General features: G+C 60.3%; 7 protein-coding genes across 7 annotated transcripts; 4 read left to right on the top strand and 3 right to left on the bottom strand.

Annotated features, from left to right (window-relative positions):
- Positions 1-62: 62 nt before the first annotated feature.
- COX15 (Cytochrome c oxidase assembly protein cox15) lies at positions 63-1,862 on the top strand. Its single transcript, XM_047990021.1, has 2 exons — positions 63-476; positions 563-1,862. Exons 1-2 carry the CDS (start codon positions 127-129, stop codon positions 1,632-1,634), a joined length of 1,422 nt encoding a protein of 473 aa, XP_047846027.1. The 5' UTR covers positions 63-126; the 3' UTR covers positions 1,635-1,862.
- Positions 1,863-1,921: 59 nt separating this feature from the next.
- JDV02_008425 (uncharacterized protein) lies at positions 1,922-4,650 on the bottom strand. The gene is made up of 2 exons (XM_047990020.1): positions 3,511-4,650; positions 1,922-3,438 (listed from the first exon to the last, which is right to left on the bottom strand). The coding sequence occupies exons 1-2, from the start codon at positions 4,122-4,124 to the stop codon at positions 2,142-2,144; spliced, it is 1,911 nt and encodes a 636-aa protein (XP_047846026.1). The 5' UTR covers positions 4,125-4,650; the 3' UTR covers positions 1,922-2,141.
- A 2,599-nt stretch (positions 4,651-7,249) lies between these two features.
- On the bottom strand, positions 7,250-7,618 carry JDV02_008424 (uncharacterized protein; the record flags this gene model as incomplete). The annotated part of the gene is made up of 1 exon (XM_047990019.1): positions 7,250-7,618. One exon carries the CDS (start codon positions 7,616-7,618, stop codon positions 7,250-7,252), a length of 369 nt encoding a protein of 122 aa, XP_047846025.1.
- A 1,309-nt stretch (positions 7,619-8,927) lies between these two features.
- JDV02_008423 (uncharacterized protein) lies at positions 8,928-10,563 on the bottom strand. The gene has a single exon (XM_047990018.1). The coding sequence runs from the start codon at positions 10,427-10,429 to the stop codon at positions 9,155-9,157; it is 1,275 nt and encodes a 424-aa protein (XP_047846024.1). The 5' UTR covers positions 10,430-10,563; the 3' UTR covers positions 8,928-9,154.
- Positions 10,564-15,492: 4,929 nt separating this feature from the next.
- Positions 15,493-17,258, top strand: JDV02_008422 (uncharacterized protein). Its single transcript, XM_047990017.1, has 6 exons — positions 15,493-15,636; positions 15,955-16,156; positions 16,212-16,254; positions 16,330-16,409; positions 16,475-16,832; positions 16,897-17,258. Exons 1-6 carry the CDS (start codon positions 15,579-15,581, stop codon positions 16,960-16,962), a joined length of 807 nt encoding a protein of 268 aa, XP_047846023.1. The 5' UTR covers positions 15,493-15,578; the 3' UTR covers positions 16,963-17,258.
- A 986-nt stretch (positions 17,259-18,244) lies between these two features.
- Positions 18,245-18,415, top strand: JDV02_008421 (uncharacterized protein; the record flags this gene model as incomplete). Its single annotated transcript, XM_047990016.1, has 1 exon — positions 18,245-18,415. One exon carries the CDS (start codon positions 18,245-18,247, stop codon positions 18,413-18,415), a length of 171 nt encoding a protein of 56 aa, XP_047846022.1.
- Positions 18,416-19,384: 969 nt separating this feature from the next.
- On the top strand, positions 19,385-20,818 carry JDV02_008420 (uncharacterized protein; the record flags this gene model as incomplete). Its single annotated transcript, XM_047990015.1, has 1 exon — positions 19,385-20,818. The coding sequence occupies one exon, from the start codon at positions 19,385-19,387 to the stop codon at positions 20,816-20,818; it is 1,434 nt and encodes a 477-aa protein (XP_047846021.1).
- Positions 20,819-21,231: the final 413 nt, after the last annotated feature.

The following is a 21,231-nucleotide window of genomic DNA, read 5'->3' as shown; positions in this document are numbered from 1 at the left end:
AGTCCGCTAAAATAAGACGAGCAGGGCCCCAGTGCCTTGGTAAGTAAAACATGCGCCCGCCGCCCGTTTTAGACCATCGCATGATTTCTCTCCCTCAGCAGGCGCACGCCTTCGCACGCGGCAAAGATGACCCTCTTCGTCCCCGGAATCAGGAGGGCGGCCCTTAGGGCGCCGTCCCAGTTCTTCGTCTGCAACCAATGCCTCCGCCAGGCGCCGCGACGCTCCTCGCCGTCCAGCATCCTCCATGCCATACGATCGCGCGGGTTCGCGGACGCGAAGACGGTCTCGCCGCTAGGCAGCGTGGCCGACCAGATGGCCGCCCGGTCCTCGGCGGCGCCGCAGGCTGCGCAGGAGCTGGCCAAGAGCGCGTGGCCCAAGACCACGTCCAAGGGCGTGGCGTACTGGCTCCTGGGGAGCGCGGCCAGCGTCTTTGGCATCGTCGTATTCGGCGGGCTGACTAGGTTGACTGAGTCTGGGTACGTTCAGCTGTTGTGGTTCCACGGGCCTCATCTATATGGCGGTATACGAGAGTACGGCGGGCAGCTAACGCGAAGAGATGCAGCTTGAGTATAACGGAATGGAGACCGGTGACGGGCTCGCTGCCGCCCATGTCCGCCGCCGACTGGGAGTCCGAATTCGAAAAGTACCGCGCCTCCCCCGAGTTCAAGCTCCTCAACCCGCACATGACGCTCGACGAGTTCAAGAAGATATATTTTATGGAGTGGACGCATAGGCTATGGGGCCGCATCATTGGCATGTCCTTTGTCCTGCCCACGCTGTACCTGATTGCACGCCGCCGCGTCACCCCCAAGATGGCCGTCAACCTGCTCGGCATCTCGGGCCTGATCGGCTTCCAGGGCTTCATCGGCTGGTGGATGGTCAAGTCGGGCCTCAAGGACGACCTCTTCGCCCCCGGCTCGCACCCGCGCGTCTCGCAGTACCGGCTCACGGCCCATCTGGCCACGGCCTTTGTGTGCTACGCGTGGATGCTGCTCTCCGGCCTCGCCGTCCTGCGCACCCACCGCATGCTCGCGGACCCCAAGGTCGGCCTGAGCGTCCTCGAGGCTCTCAAGAATCCGGCCCTCAACGCCTTCCGCCGCTCCGCTTTTGGTGTTGCCGCCCTCGTATTCGTCACGGCCATGTCCGGCGGCCTCGTCGCAGGCCTCGACGCCGGCCTCATCTACAACGAGTTCCCCAAGATGGGCCTCGGCCTGACGCCCCCGCGGTCCGAGCTCTGGGACGAGTTCTACTCGCGCCGCGAGGACAAGTCGGACCTGTGGTGGCGCAACATGCTCGAGAACCCCAGCACCGTGCAGCTGGATCACCGCATTCTCGCCGTCACCACCTTTTGCACCATCCTCACCCTCTTCGCCTACTCGCGCTCCGGGCGCGTCGCCGCCGCGCTCCCCAAGGATGCCAAGAAGGGTGCCACTGGCCTGGTCCACCTCGTGACGCTGCAGGCCGCCCTCGGCATCTCGACCCTCATCTACATGGTCCCCATCTCGCTGGCCGCCGTTCACCAGGCCGGCGCCCTGATGGTCCTCACGGGAGCGCTCGTACTGGCCCATCGTCTGCACATACCGAGGCCGACGGTGCGGATGCTGGAGCAGCGACTCAAGCAGCTTCAAAAGTAACTTGTGCCTCGACGCACAATGTAAATATAAGAAATCCTCAGATGGAGGTGTGTAGGATCAATGTGCAACTAGCGAGCACATGTGCTGGACGAGAACCACAGACAGGGACAGACGGAGAGTGTTATTCTCCACTCTACGAAGTATTTATGCGTAGTACTATCTTACAAGACGTTTGAGAGCGTACGTATGTAGACTCGGGATAATAAATGCAAGAAGAATCACAAACCCACACCAAAGCACGTGAGTTGATCAACACTGACGGTATTGCCCCGGGTGACCCTGTACAATACTATATCCAAAAGTGGTTCGTATTAACACATCATGAGCAAGAATAAAACTCTGCTCGGTCTAAGGTCCGTCCATTATCGTTATACAAGTCGCTTGTTTGTCGCTCATTCAATCAAGGAACCCCCCCTTTCCCCTGTAGATTTTATTTTTTTTCCACCATTTCTCCTTGCTGCTCACTGAATACATGTAGCCGGATCCGACATTACCGGCACACTGTCTTTATTCCATGTACATGGGGTCGCCACGAACTTGCTGCATCATGCCCATGTCGCCGCCCTGCATCGGGTTGCCTTGCATCGCCATGGCCATGTTGGGCATGGAGCGGCTCATCGTCATGCCCGCTCTGCCCACGGGGCTGCCCGCGCCGTTCTGCATCATGAAGCGCATGTCCTGGGTGGCGCTTTGCTGCTGCTGCACCAGGCCGCGGGTCCGGGGTACGTCCAGGCTCGCCTGCTGCTGCAGGGGGGCGTGGGCGGTTTTGGCCGGCGAGGCATTCATCATGGCGAAGCTGTCGTCATCCTCCATCTCAGCGTCGGCGTCCTGGTCGCTCATCTCCTCTTCGATGGAAGGCGGGCCGGTGTTGCTGGCGGACGTTGTGGGCTCGCTCGCGGGTCCGTTAGTGCTCGCGGTAGACAGGGGTTTCGGGGGGTGATGAGACGAGGGATGCGGTTGGGGTGTCTGGGAGACGCTCTGCGGCTGCGAATGCGACGGGCTCGGCGCGGTGCCGGGGGGTTGAGCGGCCTGGTCTAGAGACTTCTGGGCGCTCATACCGCCTGTCGTGACCCGGGTCGACGTAATGACGTTCTTCCAGCGCTCAATTGACCTCGTCACGACGGTGCCGAGATCCTGGTGGCGGTCCTCGAGATCGAACCCCACGCTCTTGCCCCCTTTGACGCCCTGCTCGTACGCATGGCTAATGAGATCCCGCTCAATGGGGATGGTGGTCGGCGACAGCAGCTTGAACTCGCGAGGCTGCTGCAATCGGTTCAGCTGGTCAATCTGCATCTTCAGATTGGCGTTCTCCTGCTGCAGCCTGTGCTGCTGCTCCTTCATTTTCTCCGACTCCTTGTGTTTCCTGCCGACGCTTCGGGCCAGCTCCAGTACCCATAGCTCCTGTTGCCGCGCAGCCGGGAGGGTGTCCCACACGTCGTAGGCCGACTGCAGATGCTCCTCGACCTGCTTCTCGAGGTGCTCGGCAGTCTTCTCCGCCCTCTTGACGGCATCGCGAGCATCCTTATGCGGGTTGCCCGAGGGTGGGTAGGTGAGCTCCTCGTAAGCAGCTGTCGTGGCGGAAGCGCACGCAATCTTCCAGGCGCGAAACTCTTCCTCAAAGTACGCCTGCAGGGCGCCGAACTCGCGCTGGCCCGGCGACTGCACAGACCAGGAGGTCGATGTCGGGTGTTGGGTGGAGGAGAAGAGGGTTGGGGGCGGGCAAAGGCACTGGAGCGTGAGGGCGGGGAAGTCGAGGGACAGGGGATCAAAGTCGAAGGGCATCGAGTTGTTGTCAATGTGTTGCCTAAAAACAACGTTAGCCACGTGCCTACTAACATCTGAGGAGACGAGCAGCAGGGTCAGGGGTTCAACTGACTTGGCCGCCCGCCACGAGCTGAGGAGCTCGCGCAGGGCAAGCTCCGCAGCCCGAGCAGTGTCCATGGCATCTGCCAGCTTCTGCTTCACGTCGTACTGGGCCTTCTGGGCGGCCTGCTTGCTGACGGTACGCTGCATGCTGGGGCGCCTGGCGGGGTCCTGAGGCGTGTCGCCGGATTCCCAGGATCCCTTGCCGGGGATGTCATTTATGACGCCCGTCGCCTCCCACCGCGGCGTAAAAGGGAACTTGCTGAGTGTCGAGTCGACGGCGTACTGGCCGTCCTTGGGGATGGTGGCCGGCTTGAACGTCTCGGCCTCGGGGGCCGACGTCTCCCGCTTGGCCGAGGACTGTCTGGGCGTGCCCGCGGGTGTCGACTCCTTCCTCCCGCCAACCGAGCCCCTGGGGTGCCGCCTCGTGATGCCACCCCGGAGCTTGCGTATAGCCTCGACATCGTGTACGCCATCCGGAGGCTTGGGATTCTTCTCTTTGATATATAGATCGAGATGTCGGCCGAGGGAGGACGAGGTGAAGGCTTGCCCGCAGTAGGGGCAATTCTTGTCCTTTGGGGCGCTCGTCTTGGAGGGCTGGCTGGAGTCGGGAGCCTGGGTGGCCATGACGTGAATCGGCGGGCCAGAGTAAGCTGCAAAGGAAAAGGTGGGCTGGAAGCCTAGGACAGGAAAGAAAAAAGAGTGTGGAATGTCTCGACGGCAGAGACTACAAAGCAGAAGGGGCTTTGGGAGAAGAGTGCAGCTCCTCGGCTGGAGCAGGTTCTGGCAGGACCATAAGGAGCGTCGAGGGGCGGGCGAGGCGAGCCAGACCGGGAAGCAAGCAGGCAAGCAAAGCAGCCAGTGAGCGAGTGTCGAGAAGCAGAGCTGCAGCACCGGCCTAGCAGTTGATGAGAAGCAACGGCAGTGCTGGAGGCGGCGGCGGCGGCGGTGGCAGCACCAGCAGCACCGACGGCAGCAACTGCTGTTGGCTTAGCACCACGGGTCGAGCTGCATGGACGGGCTGGACCTAGAGAGGTCCAGGAGAGGCGATGGCGGGCGAGCTTCGGGGAGGGGAGAGCAAAAAGAAGGAGGGAGGAGACGAGGACGATCCGCGAGGGTCAAGGACAGATCTCCTCGTGACCTGAAGTTTGTCTGGTCAGGAGAGAGGAACAATTGTGAGCAGAATGGTGGAAAAAGACTGTTAATTATTTTTTTTTGCAGGACCTGGGACCCCCCCCCCCCCCCTTCCCCTCCCCCCAGGGCATTGACAGGCGATGCCGGTTCAGGGGTGGAACCTGATGGGGATCGGGCGGGGGGGTGTGCCCTGACAGATTGAATTGGGAGGCGGAGGCGCCTCACGTCACGTTTCCCCTCGCGGCTCGCGGGCGCAACGGGAAGGGGAGCTCCCGTTCCCCCTGTAGTTAGGCCCGGTTCTGCTGGTTTTGGCACTTGATGCGATGGCGGCCACGGGCTAAGGATGCTGGGGGTCTTTCCTCCTCCGCAGGGCTCATGAAATGGAACCCCGTACTAGATGGAGAGGCCAGCAGCGCACCAAGACCGTGGCCTAGCAGTAGCTACTAGCACCTGCTATAGAAGGCAATAGTATTGTAGCAGCAAGCAGCGCTGGGTTTAATTGAAGGTTCCGTACCTGGTTGCTTAGCGGCTATACTCAACATACATGCGTCTTAACAACGGCAGGAAAATGTTTTGCACCTTGGCTGTACGCTTCACTACCTAGGTAGGCGCCTACCTTCAATGGTAGGTATTCCATATCTTGGGCATGGTGAGCGGCCGTGTTTCGCTGTGAGACGGCGCACCTGCAACAGGGCCGGGGCCAGCGGGTTGCCTGCAGGCCGTGCGTGCCCTGCTGCTTGTTGGCCGTTTGGGCTGAGGACGCGGGGACCGCTGGACCCTTACCGTGGATGCGGTGGTTCGCAGGGCAGTCAAGTGCACCGCAGAGACTTCAGTCGAGCACGTTCGTTGAATAGGTAAGTTACTGAGACGCACGCATGTGACTTCCAACCTCTCATCTATGATGGAATGCAGCAGCACAGGAGAGCTGCCAAACGCCGGATGGAGTGGAGGGGTTCCAGCGGGCCTGATGCAGCACGGCGGAGTGCGACGGCACACTGGAGGGCACCTCCATAGAGCAAGGTCCACAGCCAACTTGAACCATGCAAACGCAGCAGCCGATCATGGAAGCTACAGGTAGGTTACCCACTAGAGCTACCTGTACGAAAGGATGGAGTCGGGTAATGACCTGTGCCATGCGGCCTCTACAGGCGGCCCGGGGCGCTGCACTGATTGCAGTGAGCGAGCCCGCGCCCTGTGGCCGAGGTCACCACAGGTACTAGGTAGTTACCAAAGTCACTGATGAGGTTCGGTAAGGATACCTAGGTGGAGGCGGGGCCCTCCATGGCGCCGCCGTCGCTGCCTGCTTCTGCTCCTGCAGGCGCGAGATTGCTTCATGTCTGTCTGTCCCCCGTACGCCCACGAGTAGCACATACCCAAGTACGCACATACATGCTAACCTCAGTACAGATATGATAGGTCCTACACATATGTCGCACCCAGACAGGCAATTCCACCGTCGCCGCCTCTCAGACGGCCTCCCATCAGCGCGCGCGCTCAGGGACGGTGGGCCGATGTGTGCGTGTGTGGCGCCTCGACTCCAAAGGAATCCCTCAAACAATGGATCAACGCCGACGGCATAGCATGTAAGTTGGTACGTAGCTGACTGGCTTTTCTGTACTAGGTATATACGCTCTGTTCAGCTCGGCTCTCGAGGCCAAACAAGCACGCTGGAGCTGGCGTCTGCGCCCGCCGCCGGCTCCGTCGGCGCCGGTATCGTCGTCGTCTTCCTCTTCTTCTAGCGGCTGCTGAGACAGGACCCCTGGCGTCCGATCGTGCTTAAATCCTTACCGTCTAGGTACCTTATTCAGCGCGCACGCCACTCCGTTTCGCTGTCTGGGCCAGAGCCGGGGGGCTGCAAGACCCTGCGGTGGGTGGACGCTGGTGGGCAGGCGATGGATTCAGGCGTACAGTAACTATGCCCGTTGCTGGAAGAAGACGGTCCGTGAAAGACCTCCAACACCAGCAGACAGCCGTGGACGGCAAGCATCGTTTGGTATGAATAGTAGTTAGGTCTCGTCCCCTCGCGAACCGCACAGCACGGACTTCGTTGTCTGCTAACTTACTACAGCCCCCTGTGCGCTGCCGTTTACTAGTTTTAGGTACTGAGTCGAGATGCCAACGTCCGCCCCCGACGTCGTAACCTCCGACCCCTGTCCTTGACAGAACGGCATTTTTACGTACTACGTGGTACATACACGTGAGGAGGGTGTCTCGCTCGGTGGCAGCATGACGGCCACCTGCAATCCTTCGCCCGCCGCCCTGGTCATTTCTCGCTCGATCGACGCTGCTGATCCTGCGTTGCGGCCGCAACAAAGTGCCGGCCGGGTCGACGCGGCATCCCTCCGTCCCTGGCTAGCCGCCGTCGCCGCCGCCGATGAATTCCTCGGTCCGGGGCAGAAAAGCTCGTGACGCCCGACCGTACCGTCACCGAGCAGCCAAGGACCGACGATGGGGTGCGTGAAGCGAAGGCGTTTGCCAGGTGGTGGCGGCGGTCGTGGTGGTTGCCGCACCCGGCCCGGACGAGGCGTCGCAGTGCCACCACCACCACCATCTCGAGATCACCCAAGATCCGAGGATCCAATAATCCAGGGGTTGCCGCCGCCCCTCTTCTCGGGAGATCAGCCCTGTTGGCCCGGCCGAAGGGGAGGGTCCGTCCAGGGCGTCATGTCTCCTGATAGGTGATCAACTAGGTCCGCCGTTGGCACAGCTCTTTCGCTCGTTCTTTTGACATGGACGCCCGCCAGTCCACGTCTCTTGGGCGTCTGTATCTGCGACGAAGCAGAGTCGCTCCAAGGGTTGTCGACGCCGCTTCGCGGGCACTTGGCGACACCGAGTCTAGTAATACTAGGCGCTTGCGAGGGTCGGAGAGGAAGCGGCCCTTTTGTGTACCATCGGAAGCCGTCGCTGCGCTTCCGCATCGTCATGTTTACGCAAAGCCAACCGAGTGGCCGCCCTACTGCTGCACGACTGCGCCACTGGCCAAGCATGTCCAAGGGCAACGAACAAGGCAGTCATCAGTTAGTTGGTGGTGGTTCGCTCAAGCTTCGTGCAGTATCGCCCGTCTGACCAACCAGTCTCCGGTTCCAGCTCTCTCCAGGTGCAATATCTGGCCAAAGGATGACCGTGCCGTGCATCATGGCGCGACCCGTCCTCCCGCGTGCCATTGCCCATTTGACGGCCGTCAGTGGACGCCGGATGACTAGCCAAGGGAACCGGCTCGATGATTCCGACTGACGTGGACAATCCGCTGACTCCTTTCCTGGTCGAGCACCAGTAGCTCACATCTCGGACGACACCTGAACCAAGGGCAAGGCCGCATTGGGGCGACCTGCATAATGAGTCCCGCCCCCTTTTACCTGCGCGCAGCGAGAGAGCCGCCAGCCACGTCCACCGCCTGTGCTCTCTGGCTGCAAATCACTCACGCAGCCAGCTTCTGCGGGCCAGGCTTTTCGCGACGTTGCTCTTCATCGTCGGCCGCCCGGCGATATGCCTCTGCCGCCAGCGGCCAAAAGAACCACTCGGGCTGACGATCCCCCCTCCCCTCCCCCATGACAGCATGCAGACGGGGGGCAAGGTGGCGCGCCAAGCAGAGCGCTTGGAGAAGGATGCGCACATGTACGAAGTACGGAGTAATCAAAGCTGCTGCATGCGAAGAAGCAGAATTTTTTTTTAATTTTTTTTGTCCGTAGTATTAGTCGTCGATGTCGTCGTTTTTTCTTCTCCTGCCTCCGTTCACGGCCCGCACCAACCTCCTCTCCCCCTTTTACACACATCGTTGGCGCCGCGACAAGACGCTGACTCTGATGAGGTGCAGGAGCAGACCACTGCCGTCGTGCATATGTGGCCACGCCCCGTCCGCACCAACGTAGTCGCATGTATGTATTTCGCGCCGCCGCCGCCACGGCCTGCATTTCCCGTTGAGGGAACGGGGCATCCAGACCCAAGCGAGGTTTCTGTCTTGGAAAAAAAGACCTCGACAAGGGGCGTGTGAGGGCTAGTAGTATTCCTGTTCGTTCGCTTTGCCCCCAACTTGCCATGGGTTCGTTCCGCGCGCCGATTTCCGGTGAGGACTGCAAGACGCCATTGGCCGCAGGTGCGAAACGGCGTTCAGCGGTGGCAGATGCCGCAAGGTAATTAGGCGTACGATGGGGCGGATGTCCCAGAGCAGAGACGTGCCCGACGCGTCGTGCCACGCATGACGTGCATTTGGGGTTGGTTTTCTCCCCCGTGGGCTCCGCTTGATGACTTGCGAGCTGGTGTGTGAAAGACATGCACGGGGAACGGGGTGTGCAATGTGTGACATGTACAAAGTATTAAATCTGCGTTATAAACAGCCAAAACTGCCGGCATATTTACCAGATCGCGACTGATTCCGTTTCTAACCGAGTTGCAAAAGTGGTCTCCCGTGTCGCCCGCGTTGCATTCTCCGCTCCCCCCGGCCGCTTCACCAACATTCTTCACACCCTACACCACCACCACCGCCATCATGACGATAATGTCCATGTCCAGTCTCTGCCGCCCCATCACCCGCCAATGACCCCGCCGGCACCCGGTCCGCCCAGGTACATGTAGCTGCCCCACTCGCTGCCCGACTTGAAGTGCGAGACGAGGCTGTAGCGGTTCGGGTCGCTGATGACGAACAGGTTGCCGGCATCGTAGTCGTAGGGCTTGGTGTTGAGGTCGTAGTAGACAATGTTGTGCTGGTAGGCCGAGTGGGTCCAGCCGGCCTCTGCGAACTGGCCGCTGCCCATGTCGGTGGTGGTCATGTCGTCCTCGCTGTTGTAGATCTCGCCGTAGAAGTGGATGCGGTCCGAGTGGCCGGCGAGCGTGTCGGCGGCGTTGACGCCTCCCGCGGCGAAGAGGCCGCCCGGGTAGTAGCCGACCCAGCGGTCGAGCACCCACAGCCACCAGTTGCCGTCGATGAGCTGGTAGCAAATCTCCATCTCGTACTGGGTTCCGCCGTCGACGGACAGGGGCGCGAAGGCGACGCCCGGGTAGATGGCCGAGTCGACCTGCACCCAGCCGGCGTGGTCGCGGTTCCACCCGCCCACGTTGTCGCCGTCGGCGCTGTACCCGTTGGTGGTGTAGTAGGCGAACAGGTGCGTGCCGGAGACCTGGTCCGGGTACGCGATCCACCCGGCCTCGACCGTCTGGTCCTTGGGGCCCGTGCCGGCGTGCGGCGCCCCGCCCCGCACCACGGCCGTCTGCATCAGCGAGAAGTCGGACCCGCGCTGCGTGAAGGGGCTGAAGAGGCTAAACGTGGCCATGCCGCCGCGGCTGTCCACGTACTGGTTCGAGCTGGCGTACCAGTGCGTCCCGGCGTAGGACCGCGGGTGGATGTTGCTGTCGCTGCCGTTGCCGGACGACGACGACGATGCGATGCCGGCGCCGTTGTCCTCGGAGTGGGGCAGCCGCTTCGGCGGCAGAGTGGGTCTTCCCGCGGTCCGGAGGATCGGCACCGTCCCGGCGGGGCCCTTCATCTCGGGATCCCGCAGGAGCTGCTCCATCCTCGGCGTCACGCCGCGCCCGTGACCCGTGGGGCCGCCGCCGCCCGTCGTCATGATCTTGCTGATCCTGCTGTGAGGTGGCGGCGCGCCCGGCGTCTTGGCGAGCCTGCCCTGCGACTCGGGCTTGACCCAGTCGACGACCTGCCCGTGCGACGTCGTCGTCGTGTACACCACCGGCAGGCCGTGGCTCGCGGCGGGCGCGGCGTGGCCCTCGACGACGGGCGCCCCCGACGCGGGCGTCTGCAGCAGCGCGGCGGCGAGCGCCAGCGCCTTGAACGAGGTCAACTGCATGGCTGCTGGGCTGTTCTTGCTCCTGCACTTGCGATGTGTCGGCGACAAGCGCTCTCTCTCACACTCTCTCTACCGCTGTGAGAAATGCTGAGGTGGAAATATAGGCGGAGGACCGAGAGAAGTTTATATAAAAGCCGTGTCTCTGTACTGACTGGAGCCGTCTCCCATCGGGCGTGCGCAGCGCCCTTTTATACCCATTTCTCGACACTCTCACTTCCTCTCTCCCCCTTGCTTGCCAGCATCCACTCTGCATCCTCCAACAAGTAGCTAGCGATCCGTATGACCGCGCCTTGGAGGCGTCTCACTCGCAAGTCATCCCTACCTCCCCATCCCCTGTCGCGCGCATACACGTCCGCCCCCCACCACCACCACCACCGACACCTCCACCGTCGCGGGCATCCCGAAAGACGCCGGCCGGTGCGCCAAGAGGGGGGGGGGACACAGGAGGAGTGAACCAACGTGCCATGCCCTCGAACCGGGCCGTCTTGCGAGCGCTCGCTCCTGCTTGTCATCCGCGCGCCGGTACTTTTCAAGCGAGTGCGGATGGGGTGGAGGTGTGTCTGCCATGAGGTTGTATCTACTCCGTGCAGTATGCGAGACACTCTTCGACTAGGTGCGGTTCCGGCAATTTCGACCAACAGCGGGCCAGATTTACGTCCGCTTAGGGCACAACTCCAGCACAGGCCACGGAGACAGTAGGTGAGCGAGCATACTGCGTAGTACGCTTGAAGCATGCGTGTGCAAGTGTGCAGTACTATTCACGAAGGCCGAGAGCCCATCACACCAGAAGCAAGTTGATGTCTCCTCGGGACCCGTCAAAGCCATCCTCCGCACACCGCGAGTCAACATACAGGTAAAAGTAAACCCGGGCTCGGCGCGGATGGAGGCGCCGCGGTCAATATTCCATGCTGGACAACACGAGTGAAGTGAAGTGAGCGACAGCGTCGAGCGAGGGCGCAGCCACTGCCCGGCGCTTTATGTTCCTTTCACCACTTGCTCCATAGCTTGCTGGCCTCGGAGCCGGCCTCAACACCTGGCTGGGCCAGATCATGCAAAGTCTGTCAGGCACGCTCTGTAGTATCAAGGGTGTGAAGGGGTCATGCGACGCCCGCTCACCCAGCCTTCATCGAACCTTGTGTGTTGGGGACGATCCCCTCCAGACGTACACGCTCGAACGAGTTACGGCATTATCGGCGGATACGGCGCGTCAGCCGGTAAGAAAGAGGGTATGAACACAGAGTCCACTCTTATTAGGTGATGCGAGACATCCGTGGACCTTGGACGCTCCTTCGGGCGCGCCCCAACCAACATCGAAACCTATGCCGCTACCGCTAGCTCTCAAGGATTGTTCATTACAACACTCGGTCTCTTCTACGACACCGTACTCTCATCGCCTTTTGCATAGCCCGTGGCATCTCGCGACTCCTGCTTATCGGTCCTACCTCGAATCCTAGTCGCAGGCGATCCTGTCTGAGCGCGCGGCCTCTGCGAAAAAGCATCGCCCTTCTCCCGCAGCGGCTCAGACACGCAAGGTGTGGCCTGCCATGTGCGAGGTCACGCTCGCGGCCTGCTGATGCCGTCACGGACAGCTCGTCCGCTCATGTGCGTGTCGGCCCCCAGCTTCCCCATTCGGCCAACCTGCGCCGCAGCAAGTAATACTAGTCACCGTCTACATTGTACGGCAACCCTTTCCCAAGCAAGTAGTGTTGGCTGCGCAAGGTATTGCCTTGGGGCTTCCATCTCTGCGCCCGTCACTTCTCAGTCGCCGGCGTCGTCGTTGTCATCGTCTGCGCATAGGCCACGTCAAAAGAAAACCCAGCCCTGTATGTGTATGCTTTGACTACAATGGAGCCAACCTGCTTCCGTGCTGGCGATGTTGAGCCCCGTGCTTCTCCGGCGAGCCCCTTGGTAGAAATCTTCGCACGTTCTTCAAAGGGGCCTCCCGTCAACTTCCATGGAACGTGCGCGCCTATGCGGCCGTACTGGGGCAATTCGGCCGTCGCTTCCCCACGTCTCGCATAGTTCGCCACGCTCGCGGCGCCATCGGTTCATGCGCAACCAACGCGCGCGCGTTCTAGAACTGAGCATCGTATCGCACGGTCCGCGGACGTACCCATACTCGCGTTTGCGGGAGCCGCCTGCCGTTCCCGAACAGCCTCCCGCGCAACCGCCATATCGCCACCCCAGCCGATCGTTGCTAGTAGTATTCGTAAAGTCTGCGCTTCAGTCTGGTCTTAAACTTGTACTAGATCTGCTAGCAGTCAGTCATCTGGGCGGGGCATCTCCTGCGGCGTTAGCTATGGCGACTCCGGGGATGCTCGAGCCTCGTACGAAGTACACGTTGCGGTTTCGATTCGGCCAAATACACGGAAGCGCTATTGACAATTGTGTTTCGTGTTGGTCAGGTCGACATGTTCGGACTTCATCTAGGTCCTCTCATCCTCGGAAAACAGCCTGCTTCGTGTGACATGAAGGGCAACGCTACTACGGCGCGACCCACGTGAACGGCAAGCTGTCTCTCGCGGCACGTTCCCGAAGCAAGACGCTCACATGCATTGTGGTACGACAATGCTGTAGAGCAAGTATTGAACAGGCGTATCTCGATCACCGATATTGACATACCAGACCAACCTGGATAGGTGCTTATGATTTCGCCGACTTGACACCGGACGAGTTGCATCGCGAGTTGAACGCGACTAGTGCTGGACATAGTAGTCCTAGGAGAAGGGAGGGGTGCAAGTCGCAGCTGCGGAGCATGTGCACCCGAGTCCTTTCCTTGGCGTATCGGTTTTTCACGAATGCGAGCTGTGACTCCCCCTTCAGCAGTGGAGGCATCTTCTTGTACTTCCCGAGCAGAATCCCTTCTCTGCGGTTGCGGCAAACCGTACATCGTACGTTGTGCACTATTCTTGGCTACCGTGGTCAGTCCAACATCGTGACCCTGATTTGACAGTTGTCAACTCGCTGGAGTTCCAGAGCGGTGCCTGTTGCCGGGCGGGGCTTGTAGCCTGTTAAGCCATGCACCACGAGAGCCCTCTACGCCCTTGCAAAACAAGAATGCAACAAGCATAACACAGTGTACAACTATACATAGCTTGAGGTTTCGAGCAGGACTCGGATTGCAAAGTCTGCGCAGCCTGATGTGTTTCGGGGTCGGTCGAGTTAACGCGCGTCGGCAGGCGGGTAGCATCGAGCTCCCATCGACCCACCATCGACTCCAAGCGTTCCGTTACGCATGACTACACTTGAAGAGTCGCCGTATGGTAAGAAATCAGGTGACGACCGAGGCATGCGCGACATGCCGATCGTGTTAAGTTGCCCGAAGCTTGGTCTATTAGGAGCCGCCGAGGCATGTGCTGCCGGTAAGTTTCCCACTGACTTTGTGTGTCGACAACAAGTCAGCTGTGGCTTTGTGTGAAAGCCACCGACCGCCAGGGATGGGACTGTTTACAGCTAGGCCGAGACGAATGGAAGCCGTCGGTTCGCTGGCAAGCCACCACATTGGGCCCGGGAAGAGTGGTCTGGCGGGCGCATCAGGCGGCTGTAGCTCTCCACGCACCGATACAGCTTGACAGAGCTGACCGCCTTCAGGATGGGAGGAACCTCAGGGGACAGAAGGCGGCTGGGAAAGATGCTGGGTGGATGCGTTAAGACTTTCAGCTAGGCTGATGTGAAGGGTTGAGCGGACCGGAAGCAAGCTTAAGCAATGGTCAGATGGCGGGCGACAACCACCGGTGTCAAGAGCCGCGGCGTCGGCAACCAGCAGCCGTCTGGTGTCGAGTGACCAGTGTTTCCTGCTGAGCCCCGGGTCGTCGCACATCATCATGCTGTGCTATTGTCCAGGCGGCGGCGGGCTTGTGTCCAGTTGTAGCAATGCTTCCGGCTCCATCTCGACCGACGCTGCAGGCGCCACAGTTACAACGCAACCGCTTAGCCGCTGTGCCAAACGGCAACTTGTCCCAGAGACGCGACGAATGCACGCCTTGCTGGTCGGCAGCTTTGCATCGCGTCCAACGTGACCCCTTTGCGCCAATGGCCCGATGGTGCGACCTCAGATATTAGTTGCATGGGAGGTTCCCAAGGGGCTGCGCGATCGGCGTCACAGGAAAAGGTTCCTGACGCCGTTTCGGCGCGAAGGCTACCGGCGATCCGGGGATGACGCTTGTTAAACTAAAACCAAGATGCCCCTGTTGATCTGCCGGCGCCAGGGATACAGGGGTGGCATGGAAGGCGGTTGGCGCTATTTGGGGTCGGTCAAACGCGCGGTAACTATCTCTGCGCCCTAAAACAGCCTACCTGAGGAATATCTTGGACCAAATATCGCGCTTGCGGAGTTGGTGATTGGGGCCGTGGGTGTTCGTTATCTATTCGCAGTCGGCACTGATGCCACGCTTGTCAAGCAAAGCGACCATGGGGTCAAAGAACGGCCGTGTTTCGCACCTCGTTCTGGCGTCAAAAGTGAGGTTTGAGGTTTGATGTTTGAACTGTTTAAATGACGTCTTCGCCGCTTACCAGCTCTACTTGTTCCGTGTCGAGATCAACTCCTTCAATTGGCTTCTATGTCTTCGCGGACTTGTTCGATGACTATGGGGCGGTGTCGCACTGCTCAGTGGACGTGGTCAGGCATTGGCGACTGTCTGCTCGTCCCGCGCCGACCTGGCGTGCCGTGCTTGGAATTGTGCATTGCATATGGCCGTGTTGGACATCATTCGAGTTGACGATACGAAGTACAAATTGAAGATTGATGAATTTCTTTGAGAAGACAGCCCACGTGTCAGGCCCAGTGTCAGCCTCAATTGCTGAATAATGGGACGAATGAGACGGCAGCCGTGAGTAGCTCCAGACAATGCGAACCGACGAAGTTATCAGACAAGGACGACGTGGGCAGGAGGCAGTAAGACAAACGCTCACATCAGACTCAGGCGCGTGAGGAAACAACAGAGAGGTTTGGGTGCATATGACTTGTGGCGCATCACGACGAGACGCCACACGTGGCGCAGGTGGCTCACCGAGGGTGCTTCGTACCACCTCGAACGACTCGCGCGCGACGGCACGCCTCCACCCAACAGCCAGCAAACCGCGTCCATCCATCGCATCCGCCAGCATTGGCTTCCTTCGCAGTCGCAATCGCAGCCGCAGCCTCAGTTGCATGTTTCTCTTCAACCAGCTACGCGCCACCTTTACACGATCCGCCAACATGCCTCCAGGTACGTGGCCTGTTCCCTCCTGTCTGCGCGCCGTGCCGCGCCGTGCCTCGCCGCGCCTTCCCCCAGCCCGCTTTCGCCAGCAGGTTGCGCTTTCCGTCTCTTGTACCACGCTCCATTGTTGGCCTGAGGCTGTCTACATGGCAGCGCAGCAACGCAGCAAAACGTGCACCGGCTGTTGAAGTTGAGCGCACTTGGCCCTTACACCACCCCGCAGCCCTTGCCCCTTCTCCGTTACCGTCGTTCCTGCTGCTGCCGACCTCGCCTCTCTGAATTTTGCAGACATGGCACGACCGAAACGCTCTGCTAATACCAGGACAGCTCTCAGTGATGACGAGCAATCCGACTTTGAGCAGCCCGGAATCCCCATCCGCGCTTCCAACTCCAACTCAGCCGAAGATGACTTTGCCAGCGACGACGACGAGCCGAGCGCCAATGGAGGTCCCGTGAATGGCGCGGGTGCAGACGACGAGGGTGACGAAGAGGACGACGGTGAGGCCGCCGAAGACCTCGAAGAGGACGAGTACGACCAGAACCCCCGCTGATGGTCGGGTCGAGCGTCAGCTCACAGCTTGCAGGTTCATCGTGGAAGCCGTCACGAAGCACATGATTGACGACGATGTATGTGGCTTGCAATTCAACCGCAATTGGCCTCTAGCTCCACCCACGCCTGTTGCTTATGTTTTCCGCGTGTAGGGATCACTTAAGTTTCTCGTCAAGTGGGAAGGATGGGAGAAAAAGTCGGACATGACGTGGGAGCCTGAGGATAACTTGCTGTGAGGCCTCCCCGCAGCTCGCTGAGAACGTTCTGAGACCTTGGCTGACGCAGCTCACCCTGCAGGGAATCGGCATCCGAGATTCTCGAGGAGTACCTCAAGTCGATTGGCGGTCGCGATAGTATCTTTGAGGAGACGGAGAAGGCGGCGCGAGGCAAGAAGCGTGGCCGCGCATCAACTGGGGCCACGACAGCGCCAAAGCGCTCGCGAAAGAACGGTGCCGCTGGCCACCCTGCGGAGTCGACACCGCCCGCCAGTGCGAAGAAGTGGAGTCCGCCTGCGGGATCGTGGGAGGACGAGATCGAGTCGATTGACGCCTGCGAAGACGAGGGCAACGGCAAGCTGGTCGTCTACCTCATCTGGAAGAACGGCAGCAAGACCAAGCACGACACGTCGGTCATCTATAAAAAGTGCCCGCAAAAGGTGAGACAAAGAGAAGGCGCACACATAGCCGCCACGTTGCCGCATTGCTGACTGGTTGGGTCAGATGCTTCAATTCTACGAGCGACACGTCAAGATCATTAGGGACGAGAGCAGATTGGCAACTGATTGAGCGAGCGTCGCGGTGCGAGGTTGTATGCGGGACGTGGCTGTGGGCAGGGAGACATGGCCGGTGTTTGATGCTTTGATCACGTTGGGCTAGGGGTCTGGCTACTTCGCGTAGAAACTGAAGGAAGGCTTGTTTTGGGTGTGTTTGGCCGTCTTTGCAACCGGCGACCGCGTGCGAGACGCGGCGGATGGACGGGGATGGGGGGCGAGGTGGATGTGTACGATTTGGGGTTTCTGCTTCCCCTGGCGATATTCTGTAGTTGACCAAGCCGGAGTCTGCAATACGTGCATCACTTGGCCACAATACCGATGGGCGGCAATGGGGTGATGTCTGATGAGGGACCGTTGCCCGAGGCGGCGATGGTAAAGAGAGCAGCAAGATGCACGGGCCAATGACGTTGGTTAAATGGGCGAGGTTGGGGTTGAGCGGCGCGGGTGAGCTCTCCCAGGGCGTACTCCACTCCACTGGCAGTGGAGGTAGCAGGCCGGAAGCTGAGGCCGCCCCCGGCGCGGTGTGGGTGCCATGTGCCCCTAGCTTCTCGGTGGAGGCTATCACCCCCTCCACTGTGCCTGTGCCGTCCGGTGCCCCTGCTGGTGTGCAGGTGGTTTGCTTTGCCCCTGGCGACGGCACGCGGCCACTAACAAAGGCAGTGGAGCACACCAGCGGCAGCGCAACTCAGCCCACCCACCTTATTAATACCCAGCCTTGCCATTTTATTGACTCGGGCCCCCGACACGGATTTTTCTCCAATGCGTCCGTAAAGTCGGTGGCGGGGCAACCAGTATATCAGCGCCGCTGCGGCAGGTAGGCAGGCAGGCAGCGCCGCCTCGCCCGTTGCATTCCTCATTCCTCGTCTCCGCCATCCAAAGCACATGATTTGATATTTCTCTTGAACTGAGTAGAAGAGAGAGGCTCTGTACAAACAATTCGCTGTGCACGGCGCCGACTGACTTGACTGCCCGTCACGCCCACCACCCGCAACACCGCCGACTGGTATGTATGTGGCCATTCATTGTATTATTGGATTGTCTCTTTGTTCGACTGGACCCAATGCTGACCCAACTCGCCTTCGCAGCCTCACAACGGCGACGCCATCTTTCATCCCTTCTCGGCACATTCCAGTCCAACCCAGCGGCAACGCTCTTGGCCCACGCGACCGGAGGACGACCCTTGCCTTTGCCTTGCCTTGCACGATCGACACCGGCCGACATACATACTTATTAAAGCACCCCGCGACCCCTCGAGGCAGAGACCGCGGCCCACGAGGCCCACCCCCGCCGTCGTCATGGTGCAGCGAAACCATGTCATCGCCATCATCATCATCGTCCTCTTCGCCATCCTGGCGCTCGTGTCCTTTGGCATCTGGAAGCTGGTGCACACGGCGAGGAGAGACCTGAGCGTCACGTCGGCGTCTAGCCGGAGCAGCGGCTCTGATTCTCTGGTGGATAATCCCTGACCCCGCGGCACGAGCGCGCCCGCCCCTCCTTTGTCGCCGCTGTCACAGGAGCATGCGATTTTGTCGTCTCGATTAGAGTCGATGGAGCGCGTCTGGAGGCGGCGGCGGCAGCAGCGGCAGCGATGGGGACGTCAGTCCGCGGGGTACCGCACGGGTTGGATGAGGGGGCATGGCATGGTATGGGCATGTTGACGATGACGACGACGACACAGCATCGCGGGACAAACGTTTCCCGCGCATGGCGGCTATATATCCCCCGCGTGCACGGGGTTTTGGAGAAAAAGGTAATGACAGCTACGAGCATGGATGTGCGAGAGCGGACATAGTAGGAGCAACTTCTTGGATATCCGCCCGCTTGGCATATAACGGGCATCGCATCACGAACCTGGGATGCACACGTATGAACTGACGCAGTCTGACTGACCGGCGCAAGCGATGGATAGGTACATGATGAATTCTTGGGACATGAGCGACACAGGCAAATTAGTTACATAGAAAGGCGCAGCGTAAATTGAAGCGCAAGTGCATCACAGCCGGTGTGGGTGGCCTGGGAACCCCTCCTCTCCCGTGTACAACAAACAAAGTTCGAGTCACCACCACCACCGCCAACCGAGCGAGCAACCGAGCGAGCCATCCCCTCCATCCGTTGTCGTGTTTGTCCATCCACGGAGCCCGTGTCATGGAGCAAGCGCCACCACCACATCAGCGACGTACACACATGACGTGGACACTGCAATGATGAGCTTACAGACTCTCGAAATGTATAAAAGCAGAAGAATCCGCGTGTTTTCCCCGGCGGTAGAGACAACTCTTCTCCATTATCAAACCTCAAGGACAAGCAAGACACAGCGCCGCGTACTTTACTTGGCATAGATAGCCGCAAGCAACACGACGCAGCGAGCCAGACAGACAGCAACGCTACTACCACTACATCCAACGCCGTTCACGTAACCCCAAATACACCACGCCATGAAGCAATATACCGACGATCGCAAGCGCCGCGGCGCCTCGGAGCCCTCCACGGCGGCAACCGTCAGTGAGCCGCCCTCGGACCTACTCTACGATTCCAAGGCGGAGAGCAGCGAGACGCCCCGTCCGCCAACCCGACGGCCTGCGCCATTCGACTTCATCGGCAGCAACCAGGGGCCGCTCAAAGACACGCTGGTCGACGCCGTAATTGAGGACTTCGAGAGGAACCGTCGGGCCATGTTCACCTCGCGCCGGAGCCACGCCACCGTCAAACTACCAGACGACGACACGACGTCGGACGCGGCAGTGACGTCGTCGTCGCCGTCGCCATCACCACCGTCACCGTCGCCATCGGACGGGCGCGGCGACCCCTCGGCCTTCCACAAGCAATGTCTCGCCACGCTCAAGCTGCTCTGCAAGCTCAAGCAGGGGCTGGAGTCGCGCCGGCGGTTAAGCGAGCGGCAGCGGGAAACGTACACCGTGGGACTGCAGCGCCGCGAGTGGCTCGATTTTCGGGCCGGGCCGCAGGCGTTTCTGAAGCAGAGGCTGGGCATTTGGAAGCCCGAGGAGCTGCTCGGCTGGTCGGAGCCCTCCTTGCCCCTCCAACCGGGCGTGCTCCTAGACGATCGGGCTACGCTCAACAGGGAGTGGGATTATTTCATGGCCGCGGCGGTGCCGCGCTGGATGAAGCGCGACGAGCTGCTGGCCCTCAAGGAAGAGTTTGCAGAGGAAGAGAAATTGGTTGTGCGGCAGATTGAGTCCGTGGAGAACCTGATCATGTGTATGTCGCGCGTCATCGCCGAGAACCAGGGGGGTTGCGACGATGACAGTGATGAGAACTGGCCCATTCGCTCAGGCGGTGGATGGGACGAGGACCCCCCCGAAGGATCGCCGTCGCGGAACTGGACACGGAGCGGCCGTCGCGACTCACCCGCGTGGACCGAGGACAAGGAGGAGCGCGAGGGCTGGGGCGAAGTCTTCGGGACAGGCGCCTCGCGCCTCAGGCCATCGTCGTCCCCTGAGCACGAATCTCACTCGACAGATGACGACGGCGTCGACGGCAGCGACAAGGCTTCGCGCCGGGACTGGAACCAGGGCCGGGCGAGAAAGAACCGCCCCTCGCCGCCGCGCCCTTCCCGCGAGTCCATCTGCCGCCAAATTCTCGCCATGCTAGACAAGGCAGAGACCGCGGCGGAGATGCGGCGTGTGACGGAGGCTATTTCTACCGCTTCTGCTACCAATACTACTACGAAGAAGAAGAAGGAGGAGGAGGAGGAGGAGGAGGACGGCTGGGGTTTGGAGGGCACGACGTCGGCCCAGGGCTGGTGGGAGCGCAAGCTGGAGAGAAGGCTCGAGGGCATGAGCCGCGAGGACGCGAGGCAGACACTGCGCGACATGATGCAGGAGGCGACGCGGATGACCGAAAGGCTGTAGATGGGGAAGTCTCAGCAACGGACAGACAGTGAGAAGAAGACACTCGGAGAGAGAGAGAGAGAGAGAGAGAGAGAGAGAGAGAGAGAGAGAGAGAGAGAGAGAGAGAGAGAGAGAGAGAGAGAGAGAGAGAGAGAGAGAGAGAGAGAGAGAGAGAGAGAGAGAGAGAGAGATTTTGGTATCCGTGTCCGCGGTCACTCGTTGTATCTACAGAAATAAATAAATTCTCATCATCCAAGGGGTCGTGCGCCGGTAGCGGCAGTGGTAATAATAGTACTCTATGGGACCAGGAGGGAACATCATGTAGCGTGCTGCCATGCCGAGCTGGTATCTCGCCGTGGGACGACGAACACAACGTGGGGGGGGGTCCCCTCAGCTCTCGTCCCTTGCCTACATCCGCGTGCTACTCCGTGACC

Source organism: Purpureocillium takamizusanense, chromosome 8, assembly GCF_022605165.1.
Source record: "Purpureocillium takamizusanense chromosome 8, complete sequence".
NCBI classification, from domain to species: Eukaryota; Fungi; Ascomycota; class Sordariomycetes; order Hypocreales; family Ophiocordycipitaceae; genus Purpureocillium; species Purpureocillium takamizusanense.
The sequence above is the reverse complement of the archived record's forward strand: the minus strand, read 5'-3'. Positions and strand labels throughout refer to the sequence as shown.